This window comes from Anopheles gambiae, chromosome 2 (genome assembly GCF_943734735.2).
Source record: "Anopheles gambiae chromosome 2, idAnoGambNW_F1_1, whole genome shotgun sequence".
Taxonomy (NCBI): domain Eukaryota; kingdom Metazoa; phylum Arthropoda; class Insecta; order Diptera; family Culicidae; genus Anopheles; species Anopheles gambiae.
In genome coordinates this window covers 112,810,257-112,828,478 of record NC_064601.1, presented here as the reverse complement: position 1 = coordinate 112,828,478, position 18,222 = coordinate 112,810,257, and the positions used below count along the sequence as shown (strand labels likewise).

General features: G+C 46.8%; 1 protein-coding gene across 6 annotated transcripts in view; it reads right to left on the bottom strand.

The window, feature by feature from the left end:
• LOC5667160 (methylcytosine dioxygenase TET) overlaps positions 1-18,222 on the bottom strand; it is a 163,342-nt gene that overhangs the window by 10,787 nt on the left and 134,333 nt on the right. For 5 of the 6 annotated variants that reach the window (XM_061642239.1, XM_061642240.1, XM_061642241.1 and 2 more), the window contains 2 exons: positions 10,244-10,780; positions 35-163 (listed from right to left, as the gene is read on the bottom strand). In XM_061642239.1, coding sequence (XP_061498223.1) covers positions 35-163; positions 10,244-10,780 — 666 coding nt within the window. The remainder of the gene's footprint in view (positions 1-34; positions 164-10,243; positions 10,781-18,222) is intronic. The other variant, XM_061642244.1, reaches the window with a different exon arrangement.

The following is an 18,222-nucleotide window of genomic DNA, read 5'->3' as shown; positions in this document are numbered from 1 at the left end:
ATTGGCGAGTTTTTGGAGACGAGTGGACCCTTACCTGTGGCTGGAACTCGAGCGAGTTCAGCGGTGTAATCGCGGGCGTGTTCTGTGGAATCTGTTGGATGAACTGATTCTGCCAGCCCTGCGACGGGTCAGCCTGCCAGGTGGGATAGAACGCCATTGGGGCCTGGAAGTAGATAAAGAGAGAGAGAAAGAGCGTTATTAACAGAGTCTTAAGAGCGTCCTTAAGACCAGCTTGAGACTTTTTATATCCCCGTTTAGAAGGAAGCTAAGTATGTGAGCCTCTAATTTACCATTAAGGAGCTTCGGTGCTACAAAAAATCTTTCCTTCATCTTCTCACTAACCCCCCTCCCCCCCCTTCCCATTTAAGAAACAAGTTTATGTGTGTGTGTGTGTGTGTGTGTGCCGGTTTTTTTATTCTATTTTGGTGAAAGGAATTTTAATTCGGCTATTTCTATGCAAACGAGCTGCACTTCCACCCTCTCTGTGTGTATGTCTGTGTGTTCGTGTGGCTTCTTATCGTATCATTTGCATCACACGCTTCCCTCCCACCCGCTCCTGCACACACACACACACGTATCCGCATTCGCCTCCCCTCTGCTCGCAAGCGCTCGGAGCAACCGAGCGGGAACGAATCACCACTTTGCATCTATTTATTGCTGCTTGAAATAATTTATTAGAAAATTTGCATACATTTCACCGCCACCGCCGGCTCGCCCACTTACTCCGGACATGCTGCGCTTGTAGGAGAGGACGGGGGAGGGAGCAAGGTTATAATGGTTTTAAGAAGGCACAACAACGAGCACACACACCGACCTGGTGTCTCGTTTAGCTACCCCCTCTTGGTCATTTGTTTGCTAATATAGAGCAAGAGGTTCCTCCCCTGCCCTTTTTCCTTTTGCGTGTGTGTGTTTGCGTTGTGACGTATGATACGACCACTATCTCCGAGGCCGCCACCCTGCTGCTCGCACGGGCACACGGAAAGTATATCTAAAGATTCGTATCTTTCTTCCCGTACACCCGTGTAGTGGCGACTACAGTAACACGTGTTTTGTTTCACGCCCCTCACACGGTACACAAGCCAACTACTACACGACGAGACGCTATCATTGTGTTGGGCTGCTTGTTGTAGTTTAATCTCATATTCAAGAACTTGCACGAAATTACATTAATGAGCAATTTGGGTGTTTTTTACGACCCACGATCACAACCTTTTATCATCATTTATTATTATTGGACGAAACACTTTCACCATCATCATCATCATCATCATCATCCTTCATTTAAGTGCAATTAAAGTAAAAAAGCAACTTCCATCAATTGCATTCCGACCCGTGGGCCAACATGATTACGTCCAGTCCAATGCCTGTGGTGTGCGCGTAGGTGTCCAAACACTGTTTTCCATATTTTGCTAATTGCTTCCTCCAAACTATCAAAATACAGTCGGTGGAGTGAAATGACCTCAACACTTTTCTCCAAACTCTTTCTCCAACCGCGCACGACGGAAGTTTTGAGTCGAGGACAAGCAGCCGCCGTGCAGATAAGAAGAATGAGTTGGTGAGACGAGTGAAAGCGAACGGAGGAGGATGAGTGGTGGTGGGGTGGAGAACACATAAAACCGGGAGTGCAATAAAATTTTAATTGATTTCATAAATTACACACGACAGTCGTCGTCCTCCTCGCTCTCCCTTTCTTCGCCTCGTTTAGCTCTCGCGGTGACAGACATTCGAGGTCGCGGCGTTGCGTTGCTGGGTCGTTGTTGTTTGCGGACGTCTCAAGTTCGTCGTCTGTGTCTTTTTTCTCTCTTCACTCCACACCAGCTTACTGGGGTTTCCAGGGGTTCTTATAGCTGTGGGACACTTACTTGAATCTTTCCTATAGGAAGTAAACTTCATATGTTGGAAATTTGACTCTCGACACCCTTTATGGACATTATCGTTGGAAATTCCCATTGGATTTGTCCAACAAGAGTGCTATAGAGTCCAATTCACATCACATCGTTCATTTCACGGAAGTAAGAGTCAATAAAGTGTTCCACAGCTTTGAAAACTCCCGGAAAACCCTGTATAAATGCTCACACACATAGTGTAATTTGTTGGCAAGCAAGACTTGCGGGGGCGACTTGGTAGAAGCGTTTAAGAAGAGGCTTCTTAGTAACAAAAGTTTGTGTAAAAGAACAAGCTTCTCTTCTCTCTATTCAATTCCATCAGGTGTGTACAAAAGCAATGCAATCGAAATGGTGTTTGAATCGGGGTGTTGATTTCTTATTGTGCACGATTTAGCTGTGTGTGTGTCTCTGTGCGTCTATCTCCATCTCCAAATCGGATTCGGAAGCACCAAACCCAACGGGTATAGACTTGCTTCTGCAATACTTTTTTTTTGCTTCTTTTCTGTTCTGTTTCCGTTTCCGTTTTCAGTCGATAAAATTCACTCGCCCCAAAATTGCGTTCAAAAGGTTGAAAGGAAGAAAACGAAGTTGTGCATCGCGCGGCACCAGTCGGTTGCATCGACCCCATCCCCTCCTCCTGCACCCCCCTTTTGCCACCACCCTTCGACTTTACAGCCACGAATTCGCGCTGAGGGCCGTTTTGTTTGTTGGCTGGTTGGTTGGTTGGTTGGTGTCCCTGTTTTCCTAAGCGACCCTACTGCAGACGGGTGGGTCGGTATCAATGGAACGGCGGCAGTGTGACGAAAGGAAGTTTTGCGCCAGACAATGGGAGCATAAATTACGTTCCAGTGACTTTGTTTAATTTATTACAATTGAGTTTTTGCCTCTCTCTCCCCGGGGGGAACGGAGCCCTTATTCGCTCTCTCTATCTCTCTCTCCCTCTCATGGACAACACATACAAGGGTGTGCGGTCGCGAACTTACTCCGAAAAGTTGCGACCCTCTCTCCCGCTACCATTCACCACCACCGAACGTCCGCCATCTTGAAAAGTGCATCGATAAGAGTGTGTGTAACATGCATGTTGCCGTTGCCGTTGCTGCTGTTGAAAACTGCACACACCGGCAAACAATGTTACCATACATGCTGTGACGGGGACGCATTATTTTTCACGACTCCCTCCCCCCTTTTCTTCCACCCCCTCCCTCGGTAAGGTAATTTATTGGACACAAGACACACACACACATACAACGGACGGGGTTTGGTAGTAAAAGAAGAGAATGAAACGAGTCCAAAAGCAATACACTTTAAAACTATTGTTTTCTGGTGGCGGCTTTTTCAAGCGACTCGCTTTTCCTTTCCTTAGTCTTGTAATAAAACAAAAAAAAACACACAATACAATTTCTTTTCCACCTATGACACCACTACCACTCTATATAAGGCCCCCTTTTCCTTCCACTCTCCTTTTCCTGGAGGGAATTATTCAAAAAGGAAGGGAGAACAACGTTATGTCTTAGATAAATTTAACATCCTCCTTGGTAGTGTTGGCACTATGGGGAGTTGGCGGGAAAAGTAAACAAAAGCCTTTAATCTTATCACAATGCTTTCAGGGAGGAGGGTGTTAGGGTGGCACAATGGCACAAACTGAAACCCATAAATTGCATTTTGCCCCCGGTTGTATACGTGTTTTTTGGAGGGTAATTTGCATACGTGGAAAAGAGAGTGCTTTTCGCTTGGGACTGCAAGGTACAACTCACAAGGGAATTGTCTGCGTTGTACAGGGAGGAAGAAGGGAACGCATATGAGAAGAAGACTATGTTTTAAAAATAAGAAACGGAAAGGATTTCTATTCTACGTCGAGCAAATATAAAACAAACAGCAGTCGAAATAAGCCAACAATTAGCGGCGCAAAAACAATCTCCCGTGCACCGTGTTCCATCTGCGATACACAAAAACACTGCAAAAGCGTGATAAAAATACGTGTGCGTATCAACAACATTCAAACCGACGACGGCAACAACAACTCTCACCAGATCACCCGAAACAACACAAACATCGTGTCTATCTCGTTTTATGCTCAAGAGAGAGAGTGAAAAAATAACAACAACCAAAACAAATGAATCGTGCTACAATTCTGGGGGGGATGAAAAAAGGGACACCGTACCATGAGGCAAGAGGAGCAACAAAAACACATAAAAATAACAACAAAGTGTGTAATGTTACTACGGCGAGAGCATTCGCACACAAGTTACGAATTACGACCACTATCCCCGTGGATGGATACCTAACTTACTATGTGTGTGTTTGGGTCGGTGAGTGAACCGAGTGGTCAGTTCCATGACACGGAAATAATGGGCATATTTATGTGTTTATATATTGTAACTTTATTTTAAAAAAAACGGAAATTTCAAAACGGATTTACTACGTTTGAATTTGTCAGGTGGATTTGCGGTTATTGTCCTATAAGATTCCAGCTAGACAAGCTCCAATGTTATTTCGTTGCATTTTCCAACAGTAAAGCGAAGGCAAGGGAAATTCGTTTTCGAAATTTAAAACAGCATTGCTTATTATTATGCTTAGCAATAGCAATAGTAGAATCATAAATCATAATAAGCAATGTTACGGCATGATGGAAGGAATAGCACCACCACTACTACCACCATCATCATCATCTGCTGCTGCTGCTGCTGCAGAACATGAAACGTCCCCGAGGTTTGAGATGGTGTTTTATGTTCCTACAGTGGTGGTGTGTATGTGTGCAAACATTTCTAAACAATGCTCAACCGGCATCGAATAACAACGGCGCGAGAGCACCCCCGCCCAAAGGGTCAGCGACATTTGACCATCATACGATGCTGGCCAGCAAACACCAAGCCACAGACAGAGAAACTCACATGGGAACACACACGATGATCATGAAAATTCGTCTTTGCAAAAGCAGCCGACCTGATATGTGTGTGACCTATGACACATGTGTGTGCGTGTGTGTGTGACTGTGTGCGCTCGGTCATTCGTCTTTATGCGGTACTGCGTCACCATTCCCCCTGCCCCCTTTTCTTGCCAATATTCGTCCTTCAAGCGTGTGTGACGTTTCTTCCACGGCGCACGTCAATTGCGCAATTTCGATCGAGACATTACCTTCCCCACCTATTCCCACTTTTCTACTCCTCTGTGACCTTCTCTCTTTGCTTGGAGAGGGGGGGGGGGAAGGTGAGAGTATCATTCCAGCTGCTTTTGGTTGAACACACACACATACAACCCCCCTTCCTTCCGATCCTCCCGTTTGCTTCATTATCATTTTCCTCCCGGCTTGGGAGGGAGATGAAAACGGAGGCGGAGAGAAGAGAGTGCTTTTCCTTCGTTGATTGCTTCTCCGGCTTAGGGGGTGGTGGATTTTCCACCCCCCAATTTCTGTTGTAGCATGTGAGTGGGTGTGTGTGTGTGTGGTGTGTTTGTATGTAGAGCACACGTACGGCACCGCTGGTATGGCAAGAAAAGAAACACACACACACACATACACACAATTTGCCACGAGGAGCTGATGTACAGTGTCACACACACACACACATACACATACAAGCATGGGGGAGGAAAATCACCCCACGGCAAAAAAGGACGATGGAGGTTTTCCAACAAGATGTGTATGTGTGCGTGTCTGTGTGTGTGTGTGTGTGTGTGTGTGTGTGTGTGTGCGTGTCTGTGTGTGTGACTGTGTGTGTATGTACAATGCCGGTTGGTGCAAACACGAGCACACGAGACGGGGTACAACACACATACAGCAGTGGGCGCCGGGGCAAGATGGCGACGCCGGAGAGGCCTCTTTCATCCCTTCCCCCTAGACACCCGCCGTCCCTCCACAACTCCCCATATTTTACGAGGAAAACCACACACACACACACACACACACACATAGGGAGGGAGAGATGGACGGTGCGCAGGCAGACCCGGTGCGCGAATCTTGCGCGAAGGGGGAAAAACTCGGGGATTGAAACATCCGAGCGGGAGGGAGGATGAAGAAATGGGGGTTGGAAAAACAAGCAGAGCACTATTAATTTTCCTTCTCTTGCTTGTGCGCCTGCTCTGCTTCGTCTCTGTTGTCTCTCTCTCTTTCTCTCTCTCTCCCGAATCACCCTCCGTGTGCGTTCGTTTCGTTTTCCACCCTCGCGTTTTCCCGTTCATTTTTCACCCTCGCAAACCAGCAACGAGGACGGCGACGGCGAAGGCGAACGTTTCACTATCGTCATCTTATTTACCCACCTCCCTTCCCACCCTAGTCCCACCCCGCGCGTGAGTCACCCTCCTTTTGTGGAAAATGGATCGAAATGAAGGTGGGAGAGGTTTGAGTGGGTGGTTCGGCTATGTACACATAAGCTTTTCATTACTAGACGGAAAATCGCATCTCGTCCCCTCTCGCTTCCCCTTTCCCTTTCCTAAACAATCTTCCTCACTTTCTTCCCCTCCCCATAACTGTTCATCAAATGCATGTGCGTGTGTGTGTGTGTGTGTACATAATTCATTATTATTTTGCTTCCTCTTCCTTGCTTCCTTTTGCACCCCCCCCCTCCTAACACACAAGCACACTCTCAACCCCTCTTCCATCGTTCCGATAACAATACTTTTCGCACTTTTCCACACACACCCCCCTCGCTCCCGGTGTTTGGCTAAGTGTTCTTTTCTCACTTTTCCAACCGATCGTTTGTCTCGCTCTGGTGCATCCTTACCGGTGAGTACAACACCACGTGCAAAAAGCCGAGAAGAGGGAGTGAGAGGGGTGGGACAACACCGGCAGGGAAAGCGGGAAAAAGCGGGCGGAAATGCTTTTGGGTTACGTCAAAACCAACTATCTTTAGATATGGGATAGGCCAATGGGCGAGTGTGGGTAGAAGGGGAAGGAGAACGTCTAAGTGCTCCAAGACCTGCATTACGGCACGCACACACACACACACGCACAGAATGAGAACGCTTTTTTTTGTTAGCTGTTGTTGGTATTATTATTGCCCATTATTAGCTTTAAAATGGGAGAAGAGAATTTAAGCTCGAGTTTTAATGGAAATTTTACGAACCAGCACCCACACACACACACATACTATTTCTGTTCATTTTTTATGGTGTTTGTATGTATAAAGAGAAGATTTATTAAAAATAATAATTCACGTTGTTTTTGGTGTAAATAATAACAAAAAAGAAGTGAATTTATTTCCCAATTTTCCATGGAGGCTCCTGGTGGCTCTTAGACGAGAGAAAAAAAAAGAAAAGCACTGGCATGTCAAATGTCGTTGCTTTTTTGTTCTTCTCCATTTCATGCACACATGCTTCAATTTTAATCAGCAAATCTTGTACCAAATATTTATGTTGACATGAATGAAATAAACCCAAGAGCGGGAAGCACATGGTATGGTGGTGGTGGTAGACAAACTAATACCCATAAACCAACAGTGGAATAGGGGGCTGTTGTGTAGAATGAGGGTGTAGGAAAGGGAAGAATGTAAAGAAATTCATCCATGATCATCATCGTCCTCCACTGACAGCGATCTTCAGCAGGATTCGGTTTCACAGAAAAATCCTACACATTGCGAACGAAATTGTTTTTTTTTTTTCTCTAGTTACAGTTGCTTGTAGAAGAAAAAATGTAATATTTATACTAGTGGTAGTGGTGGAAGGAAGGGAAGGTAATTTTTCCCTTCTTGCTTCGAATCACATCATGCTCATACACACACACACGGTAGCATAAAACGGGAACCAGTAAAGCCAGCAGCTAAAAAGAGGTTTGGCGAGCTTCTCTCGTGATGAAAATGAAATATTTGGATATAATTTTCCTCTGTGTAAGCAACACACAGCACACCTCCCCCTTCCTATTTTTGTGTGAAGCTGTGTGGGAGAGAGAGAGTGAGAGAGCAAGGGAGAGGAAAGAAGGCCAATTTTCCAACCGGTCGGTACACGGAAGGCAGCAATGTGGCATACGTTTTTGGCGTACCGGAGGAGGCTGCATCGACCTCGAATCCTTGCGAAAGTACCACCACAGGGAAGGCCATCGAGGGGGGGAGACAGCCAGAGAGAGAGAGAAGGAGAAATAGAGGGGTATGAAATGAAGGAAGAGACAGGAAAAGTGCAAGGCAAGAGCGGACCGAGCCGACTCGGCAAAGGGAAATAGAGCAGCAAAAAATTAATAAAACAACTTTTTCACTCTTCCCTTCCTATCTCTCTCTCTCTCTCTCTCTCTCTCTCTCTCTCTCTCTCTCTCTCTCTCTCTCTCTCTCTCTCCTTGCAGCACGGGAAAATGGTGAAAGGCATTTTTCGCAGAGTGCAATATCCACCTCTCCAATCACTTCCACTGCCACGGGTTCGGTGAATGAGAGCACCATCTGCACCGAAAAAAAGGAAAAACCACCATTCACATGCTGGCCTGGCCGTTCGTCACACACACCGACACACGGACACGGTACGTAACCTTCATTTCGTTCATGGCGGTGGGGGGGGGGAGGCTTAATATTTATTAAAAACAGGGCGCTCGGGCGCTCTGATGAAATGAGGTCCCGTCGTGCCTCTCGTGTTCGTCGCTTTTAGAGAAAGCCGGCGTTGAAAATCGGCTCCTTCCATGGGAGATGAAAACGAGATTATTATTACTCGCTTCCTCCCTGTTCCTTCCAACCCCCTCAACAAACAGTCCTTCTTATATTCATTTTCCAAAAAAAAAAAAAAAAAACAAGAACAAAATGATGAACGCACCCAACCCAACCAACCACAGCCCTTTCGATTTTGATGAATAAACAAATGCAAGTTCATCAACATCGTCATCGTCATCCGCCGTCGCCGTGTTTTGAGTAAAGCACGAACCAAAACAACCACAACGACGACGAACAAAAAAAGCGCACACTTTTCTTTCGCCACGTGAATATCCAACCGTAGGAAAAACTCATTTCCCCCTCACCACCCACCAGGCGAATTTGTGTGTGTGTTCCGCCTTTTCTCTATTGCCGTCAATCCGACGACGAAGGCCCCGAAAATTCATCAACGAGAATGAGCCCAAAATTACCTTTCACCGTGTGCGCGCACATACCACCCGGTACCACCCCACCCACCCATGCAAAGCGCACACACTACTGGAACTCTGTGTTGCAGAAAATGTCCTTTTTAGACTGATGAAAAAGTAATACTCTACCGTAGTGAGTTTGGCATTTTTTCCCCGACTTTTTTGGATAGATGAATGGTGTTGTGTGTGTGTGTTTTTCTTCCAAAAATTTCCCCCAAACACAGGTGAATTGGGGGTGGGGGGGGGGGGAAAGGAGCGAAGGGGGAAAAGGCAGGATAGGTAAAACTAGGAGTAGAAGTAATAATAAATGTCAAAATGAGCACAGGCCAGGAACTTTCCGCACTTGCGGATGATCATGATGATGCGCGCTGCTGGCTCCCGTACAAAAAGGGATGGATTAACTTTCTGATGCTGCTGCTGCTGCTGCTGCGTCGAAAGTGATATCATTTGCTTAAACCAATATCATAAATTATCTCCTCTCCTCTGGGCAAAAATGGGAAAGGGAGAGGAGACGACAGGTTGAATAAATATTTAATATGTTCTTTCTCATTTTTTTTACGTTAAAATGATTTGTTTGGCAAACGAAAAACAACGTTCCACTTTTATCATAATACAGGGTTTTCCAGGGGGTTCACATAGTTGTGCGACTCTTCCTTGCATCGTTCTTATGGTAAGTGAACTTCATATGATGGGAAATGGAAATTCCTGTTGGATTTGTCCAATAAGAATGCTATAGAGTCCTATTCCCACTACAATAGGTTCATTTCGAGTAAGAAAAAGTCAATTAAGTGTTCCAGAGCTATGAGAAACCCCTATATTGACGCCTTCCTTTTGGAGAAAAGGCCAATCAAACTACTCACAATAATAGTGGTTATTATAATATTTTTCCTGCTAAAATGCTATAAAAGCAGCGGGTGGAAAGTTTTGACTAATTTTCCACTAAAAACAAAAAACACAAGTTCCACCTTTTTCGGGTTGATTATTTCAGTTCGAAAGCTTTAGTTTTCCTCCCGGGAAAGCACACCCTGGAGGAAACCAACACAAACCGAACAATGGCTCACTCGCGGTGCTGCTGGGTTGATATGGATATGGAGGCAAGCCCCCACCCACCCAACCACCCAGCAAGCTTCTGCCTCTCGTTAGCGAAAGTTTAATGAAAACGAAAACTTTTCCCCCAAAATAACTCCCAACCAGTGGGTCGCCGCGTCCCCATCCCCGAAACCGATTAGCTTAACTTTGGCTTTATAATCAAGTTTTTAATTGAAAGCACACACACACACACACACCATCCCAACCTTGGGCGGTTGGGAGGTAGGAGCCCCGAACTTACCATCGGCTGTTGCGGCTGATCCTTCATGACTTCGACGCTCGGTTCCGACTTGACGATGATCGAGTGATGCTGCTGCTGTTGCTGCTGCTGCTGCTGCTGCTGCTGTTGGAGGCTCCCAGGACCTCCTCCGCCCGGCGGTGGTGCGCCCGGTGGTATAGGCGGATGGCGGGCGAGATGGTGCTGCAGCTGGGCTTGCTGCTGATGCTGCTGCTGCTGGTGCTGGTGCTGGCTGGGGATGCCGGTCGCGAGCAGCACACCGTTGCTGTTGTTGTGGGCTGCGCTGGCGGTACTGGCAGCGGTCGGTGGGGCTGCTGTTCCGGGCTGCTGTGCGCCGGACACGGTCACCAGTTGCTGTTGCTGCTGCTGTTGCTGTTGCTGCTGCTGGCCCGGCACCTGCTGCACATTGGGCGTCGCCGGCGTGGTAGTGTTCGGGGAGGGATGCGGCAACGAGGCCGGCGCTGGGCTGACGGCCGAGTTCTGCGGGACCGAGTTCTTGGGCGTAGCGCCGAGATTCAGTGCCTTGCGACCGCGGCCACTCTGTGATGGAAGAGGAAAGTAAAAGAGAGAGAGAGAGAAATTATTAGTAAATTGTTAGCAAATGCAACTTTAACTTAAAAATACTAAAATATTATAGTTAGAAGAGCATCATGCACGACTAGAGGAATGTAAATAAGCTCATACTTTTCTTTCTAAAGAAAACACAACCGTCGCCTCTCTCCACCCTTGAAAGGAACGGAAATGTGAATGAAAATTTATGACCCACAAGAAACGGGCGATTTATTATTGAATTATAACACACACACCGCCGCACCATCGCTGCTTACTCCTTTCGCTTGTTGGTGCAGAAAATCCACGATGGCGAAGATTTACGGGGTTTGGATTAAATGGCAAAAGGCAAGCAATGGCAGGGGGAGGAGGGGGCAGGGGAGCATGAAAACTAACAAAACCCATTCCCGTGCAGTTTCACTCCCTGGTACGTGTCTGTGTGTGTCTGTGTTCGAACCTGCGAACGTTCGAGCGACTAGGGAGTTTTGCGAAACGCGCGGGAGAATCTAATAATAGTAAATACTAATTAATGGTATTAATAACAATTCATCCCCCCCCGCCGCCCTTTGTCGTCTTCTCTTGAGTCCCTTCCCCCCCTATCCAGTCCAATGGTGCAGCCGCAACCAAAGCATGCAACAGTAGAGGAGACAGAGAAGTCTTTCTTGCCACACAGATGCACCCGAAAAGCAATGGCGGAGTGCAACCCGTTCGGAGGCGAGACGAAACCGACGACCGAGAGGAAACCGGGCGGGTAAAATAAACGATTTCTTGTGCCCCTCCGCTCTCCATGGCAAGGGTACGAAGTTGGAGCAGACGAAGAACCCTGACAGAGAGAGAAGGGGGAGAAGCGGAGGGGGAAAATTGTTAGGAAAAGGCGTAGACGATGACGACGACGACGACGCCAACAAAGAGATGGAGAAGGATGGGGCAAACACAGAGACAGAGAGAGAGAGAGGGGGGAAGAGCCTTCGCCTTAATTATCGTTATTATTCATCCGTTATCTTGGCAAGAGACTTCAGCACAGGGCGGTGTGGAAAGGTGTGGGCACACATTGAACGTTCATTGGTGTGCATGTGTGTGCGCGTGTGTACACACAATCGATGCCAGAAAAGTCACTCTTTTGGAAGAGAGTTTCCCTGTTTTTTTTGTTTGTTGCCAACTTTGCCTTCGCATTGTTTCGTAATGCATCAAAAAACCACCGTCAGATGGCGGCAGGAGTCGACTGAAAGGGCGCACACACGCGGAGGGGAGATGAGGAGGTGGATTTGGAAAATTTGACTTTTACGGACCATTAATTTCTGTGGCAATCAATTTTAGGACGCACACACGCATGCCATGTCCACCACCATCAACCGCAGACCGTCCCCTTCCCAGTGTGTATGTGTGTGTGAGGGTTGGAAAATGGTTGGAGTTGGAGTCACACACAGGGAGACACACAAGATGGCGGATGGAAACTTCGGGCCAAACGCAACGGGAAAAAGTCTCCCCTGTGACGTGACGTTGGCAACTAAAACCTCCCAAATTGAAGGACACGCGGCGCCATTTTGCTCTCAAGGAGTAGCAATTTTGATTTACAGCAGACCCCAGTCGTTGCTGCACCTTTTTGCGGGGAACTCGAACTCGTTTTGCGGTGGGTAACATTTCAACATACGTAGAAAAAGGCTCCCATTCTAAAGCATTCTAATTGCTGGCGCGTATTTACGCATATCCTTTGCGAGCGGTGGAAGCTGTTTGTCCGAACACAAACACACACACACACACACCCTCAGAGCCAATATTTGAATGGTCTCGGTGCAGAAAGCGAGTAAACATTGCCAAATTATGCTGGCATTTCAACCCCAGAACCCATCACAAGCTGGAGAGAACCCTCCCAGGGTGACCGGTGGCGCCATCTGTACGATGACGCAGCAAAAGCGCACCACCACCACCACCGCCGCCACCATCCAAACCAAAACCTTCTAAATTTGCTTTTGCCTTTTGTGTGCTGGTGTGTTGGTCGGCGGACGCGTTCCTTCTCATCAACGCGTCGATTGTTGCTGTTGCTGTTTGTGGTGTGTGCTTAGAAGGGTATCCATCATCATCAACATCTCAGGCACCATCGTTGCCCCCTCCTGATGATGCTTGCTTGCTTGCGTAAACACAAACTCCCTTTGCCTCTTGATTGTTCGCATTTCTTTATCCACAACAGCACACACACACACACACACAGATAGCAAAAAAAATCGCTTCAACATCCATCATGCTCGTTTATTTAAACAACAACAACAACAACAACAAACAAGTAACAACAAAGCGCACTATTCCTGAAATCAGCCCTTCTTTGCCCTCCTAAACCTCATGTGTTTGTCTTCATTTGTGCTCCAAACACAAATACACTCAAAAATGAGGTTCAAAATCTGCATACCTACACAAATATACCCCAGGATCAGAGTGTTCCTCGTGTGTATTTTAACTTCCCAAAAACCAAAAGCAAAAAAAAGCTGTCTAATTACTTTCTTCCTGGTACACATGTACTTTTTTGCTGGACAGCTGGAAAGTTTTTGATTAGAAAATTTGCTCCTGCTCCCAGTCAAAAATTCTGGGACCCCAATGACACTCTCGTTTGGAGGAGAAGGAAGAAGTTTGTTCTATGTGTCGAATTTGTAAAATTGAACCGCTGCAAATCTGTATGAGTCATCAACTACCAACTAAGCTAGTTGGTTGGACTAGAAACATCTGCGTAAATCATTTCAACTCCACTGGAGGAAAGAGAGAGAGAGACTAGAGAGAGGGGAGAGGGAGATCAAGACCTTTCGGAATGCTTGCCAAAGTCATTAATTATTTCCAACTGTTGTGTTGCTCGTGGTAACATCGGGCGGGCGGGCGGGCGGGTGCGGGCTTGGCGGTAACAGAAATTAGTCCCGATTTCGGACGACAACTCTTAGCCTACCCAACATCCATGACAACGTGTACAGTTCGAGCGAGGTTGGTATGGGCGTACAGTGGGGGAAAGGACATTAACAGGGAGTGTGTTTTTGTAATTAACTTTATACTTCCCCAAAAAAATAAAGGAAACGAACAACCTGTACCTTCGTTTTCAATAAAAAACAAAACCCCACCAGGTGGGTTTGATACGCATAGGCACAAACACAAAAACACCGCCCCACAGCTTGTAGTAAAAACATAAAACATAAAAATAATACAAATTTACGAACCGGACAAACATAAATAATGTTTGCTCACTCGAACATAGAATGTAACGCTGGGGGAGGAGAAGTGTAACAAGGGACAGGAGGGGGGGGGTGTACAAATCCTTCAACATGACAGGTTGGAGGGAGGAGGGGAGAGAAGAGGAGGAGAAGAAAAAACAAACGCCACAACCAACCAAAGTACCTAAACGACGAACGGAACGGAACGAAACGAACGAGAGCCAGGCAGAGGGCGCCGCGTTTTGGGTTGCGCTAATGATCGGGAAACGATATCCCCCCGGATGGTACGATTGGTGCGAGAGGGGGTGTTGGGAGAGGTCTCCTCCGTAGCTCATTAGCGCAGGAAAATGGGAATTTGGCCTCGAGTGCCCGACATCTTGACATAACACGGCAACGAAGCAGTAGTGGGGAATGGTGCTTTGTGTACCGCGCGTGCCTTAATCTGGGACCTGCAAGGCAACGCTTCGAAACACACACACACACACTTAGGGTCAATGTTGAACAAACGATCGAACACACAAGAGCACCCTTGTTGTTTGAACGAATTTTTGGGGATCAACAAACGATTACTGGGATTGGATTGGGACGATGTGGGGAGGATCAGCAACAACCCCCCTTTCCCAATCCCTTCCCAGACACAGTCCCACAGTTCAGGGAGGGTGGATGGGTTGGGTTGGGAGTGGCACGAGTTTGATAAATGAATCTTCACACCCGATATACACTTGAGCCCCCGGAGCCCCCCGAAGCCCCCGAGTTTGTTCTAAAGAGTCATTTGTATTGTTACCTTTTCTTGAAGGACATGTTAATTTATGTAATCACTACAACCCACTCACACACGTACAGAGAAAATGGGGGGAAAATACTATTCAAAAAGGAAAAAGAAAAAAAAAACAAACCCCGTTCGTCCGTCATCCATCAATCACGTAAAACAAAACAACACAACGTAACGAACCAACTGCTGACTCAATTTTATTATGCGCTTTTCTCCCTAATGATGCATGCCATAAGCAAGTGGTGGGAGGAGTGGTGTGTGTGTGCCAAAGGTGAAACCTAACAAACCTTCTCACACACACAGAGTGCTCCATTTCCCGCGCAAAGCACAGCAAAAAGGTCATCGTGGGCCACCCACAAACCAACGCGCCTCATTTGTACTGTCATTTATGACAAACACGTGTGTCACACAAACAGTGTTTGAGCACCTTTTCTGGAGTTGGAGTATGGTGAGATCCTTGTTTTGTTTTTTTAATGCCTTGCTCACTCGTGCTCCTGTCCTCTGTTAACCACTGTGTGCTGAATTATTCATCCAACCTATGATGGAGTGGTGGTTCGCATCTATTTTCGATCGTTGCTCCTTAAATTAAACACCAATTTATCATTCCGTCCTTGAACGGTTTTTGGTGCTTAAATGGCCACGACGCCGCACACTTTTTTGACCTCATTATGGCTCTAAAGGACAACCAACTTTTCCAATATTTCCCCACCAAAATGCCCCCAAAAGGTGTGTGTGTGTCCCCTTTATAAAGGACAAAACTTCTCAAGTCCATTCTTTTCCCCATTTTTTGCCTATATTAGCCTAATTTAGAATGCAAAAAACAACATATTCTCTACGCGCCTCCACCCCCCAGAGTTCTCTAATATCAACGCAAAAGGTCGTTTGCTGTCATAACAACGGAAAGCAGGTGGAACTCATCATCATCAACGTCGCAGCAGCTGCTGCTGCGTCGTTTTTGTTCCTTCTTCCTCTCTCTCTCTCTCTCTCTCTATTGCGCATAAAGGCTCACACACGCCCTGCTCACCCCTGACAGCTATCGATCCAACAACAAACCCCCAGTACCACAGTAGTACTCAAAAAAAGGAAGCAGAAAAAAGCAGACGTGAAGTCATCACGCTGTAGAAATAAAATAGATTATATTTATATATGTTTGCAGGCAAACTCTGGCCCAAAGTTTGGGTGGGAAAAGGCAAAGTCCCGACATTGTGGCTCTTCAAGCGAAGGCGCACGCATCGATACGGTCGTAACCGTGACCTATACCGGACTTTCTTTATGGTAAAAAAGGGAAGCGAAAAATCAAACAGTCCTAACCCCTTTTTTACCGTTAAAAAATGAGCAAGAAAGCAGTCTTCTCCAATGTCTTATTACACCGTTCAGGACCTTCCCCACGCAAGGACACAAACACAGCCAGGCGTCCGTTAAAGTGGGAAGTGTTCTGGAAAAAAGGGGTAAAAAGTAGACCACTTTAACACCCAACACGGCACAGCCTGGTCGTGGTGCAAATCGTGCATAGCCCAAGGAATTAAGAGAGAACCTGTTGGACATTATCCCATCTTGGGAGAAGGGGGGGTTTTTTTGTATCCTTCCAATCGTTCCTTCATTCAGATTTGCTCATTTCGTGAGCCTTTTTCTGCCTTTTGCTGCTTCTTAATGTTACGCTGGAAACCATTAAAAAGCACCAACCCGAGACAGAGAGAGAGAAAGAAGGCAAAGTGTGAGGGGTGTAGTAAACTGAACGTCCTGCGTCTTTTACGGCGCCCTTCCAGCCCCGAAAGGCAGGTCGTCGTCAGAAGGATTTCCCACGAACTGTTTGGGTTTTTTTTCCTTCTCCTTTTGCTTCTCATATTCCCTTGTCTGACCCGGAATCGAATCGGCATAAAATCGGATCGGTAGTAAGAGATTACCGCATCTGCCCGGGGGTTTCGCCCTCTTTCGGCCATGGATGGTTTCCATCGGATCCTTTTCTTAAACGGTCTCCTCTGCGGTAGTTATGCGAAATATGAATATCCCCGTACACACACCCCGGACCGGGCGGCTATTTATATACTCTTAAGTACATAATCTTTTCACCGCCAAAAAAAAACACACAAATTTCCCAGGTCAGTTTGATACGGAACGATTGCACCCCCGAGGGGACACACCACCAGCAGACCGATTTTCCGATCAACCATCCATTCAATCGTTCCGAGAGGGCAAGGTTTGTTTTATATTACGCTTTTTTTCTCTCTCTCCCTCTCTCTCTCTCTCCTTGGGATTTAAGGATCGCGGGAAAATGGCGTCCCCGAAGGGGGCTTGAACTTTCTTACCGAGGCATGAAGGAAGTTTAAAGGTTTTTCCTTTCCTGCCTTTGGGGCATCCAATTTCTACGGGGAAAGTTTTTGTGCAGTCTAACACACACACACACACACACACACACACACACACACACACACACACACACACACACACACACACACACACACACACTTTATTCTTTTTTGGGTCGGCTTTTCCGCGTGTCTAAGTTTGCCTATCCCGTCGGCCGGCCGGGTCGGGTGTGTTTTTGGTGTCGGTAATGCCGGTCAAAACAAATACAGATTGGGAGGGGGGGGGGGGTTTATAACACAGCTGTGATTGTGTTTTTGTTGCATTTCAATTGCCGGTAGATTATGAATGAAAATAGCAAACCGATAGGACGCGTAAAATGCTTCAATTCATTCATCGTATCCTGGTCACGGCACCAATAATGTATGGGCAGAGAGCGCGAACGGCATCGGGGCTGTGCAAATTACCCTCACGCAAACCAGCTGATGGGAACGGTGGGATGAAATCGAGAGCGAATCGACACAACACAGCAGCTCACACACACACACACAAAAAGGAGCCGTCTGTTGTCTGGTGTTGTCTGGTCTGGACGCAGTTGCATTAAACATGCAATAAATGGGTTTCGCGCAATCCACATGCACACAGGCGACGAAACTCACACGCACAAACAAGCGTACGTGTACATATATTTTAATTGATAACGGGAGGCTGTGGAGTGAAGCGAACATGCCCTCGCTCTATCTCCATTTTCGTCACATTTGTGTGCGTGTGTGTGTGAAATAAAACAACACGCGGGACCCCCAAAAAGCATCCAGAGCAAGCTCTCTCGCCAAATTACCCAGTACCGTTACCGGTTCCGCGGGCTGTCGTGCGTGTGTGAAGCTATCAAATTTAATTCGCACCGTGTTTTCCCATTCACTACGCGTGGATTTCACCTCCGATGGGAATTCCCCATACCAAGAATGCACCACCGAAAGAGAGAGAGAGAGAGAGAGAGAGAGAGAGAGAGAGAGAGAGAGACCAAGCACAGCGCACATTCATCAGTTATTCTTGCCTTTCGAATTGATTTTTATATACACATGAGTATACATATTTTAATCTGTTTCCTTTTTTTTGTTGTTGCCGTTGCTGCTGGTTGACCTTGCACCCCCCACCCATCCAACCCTTCG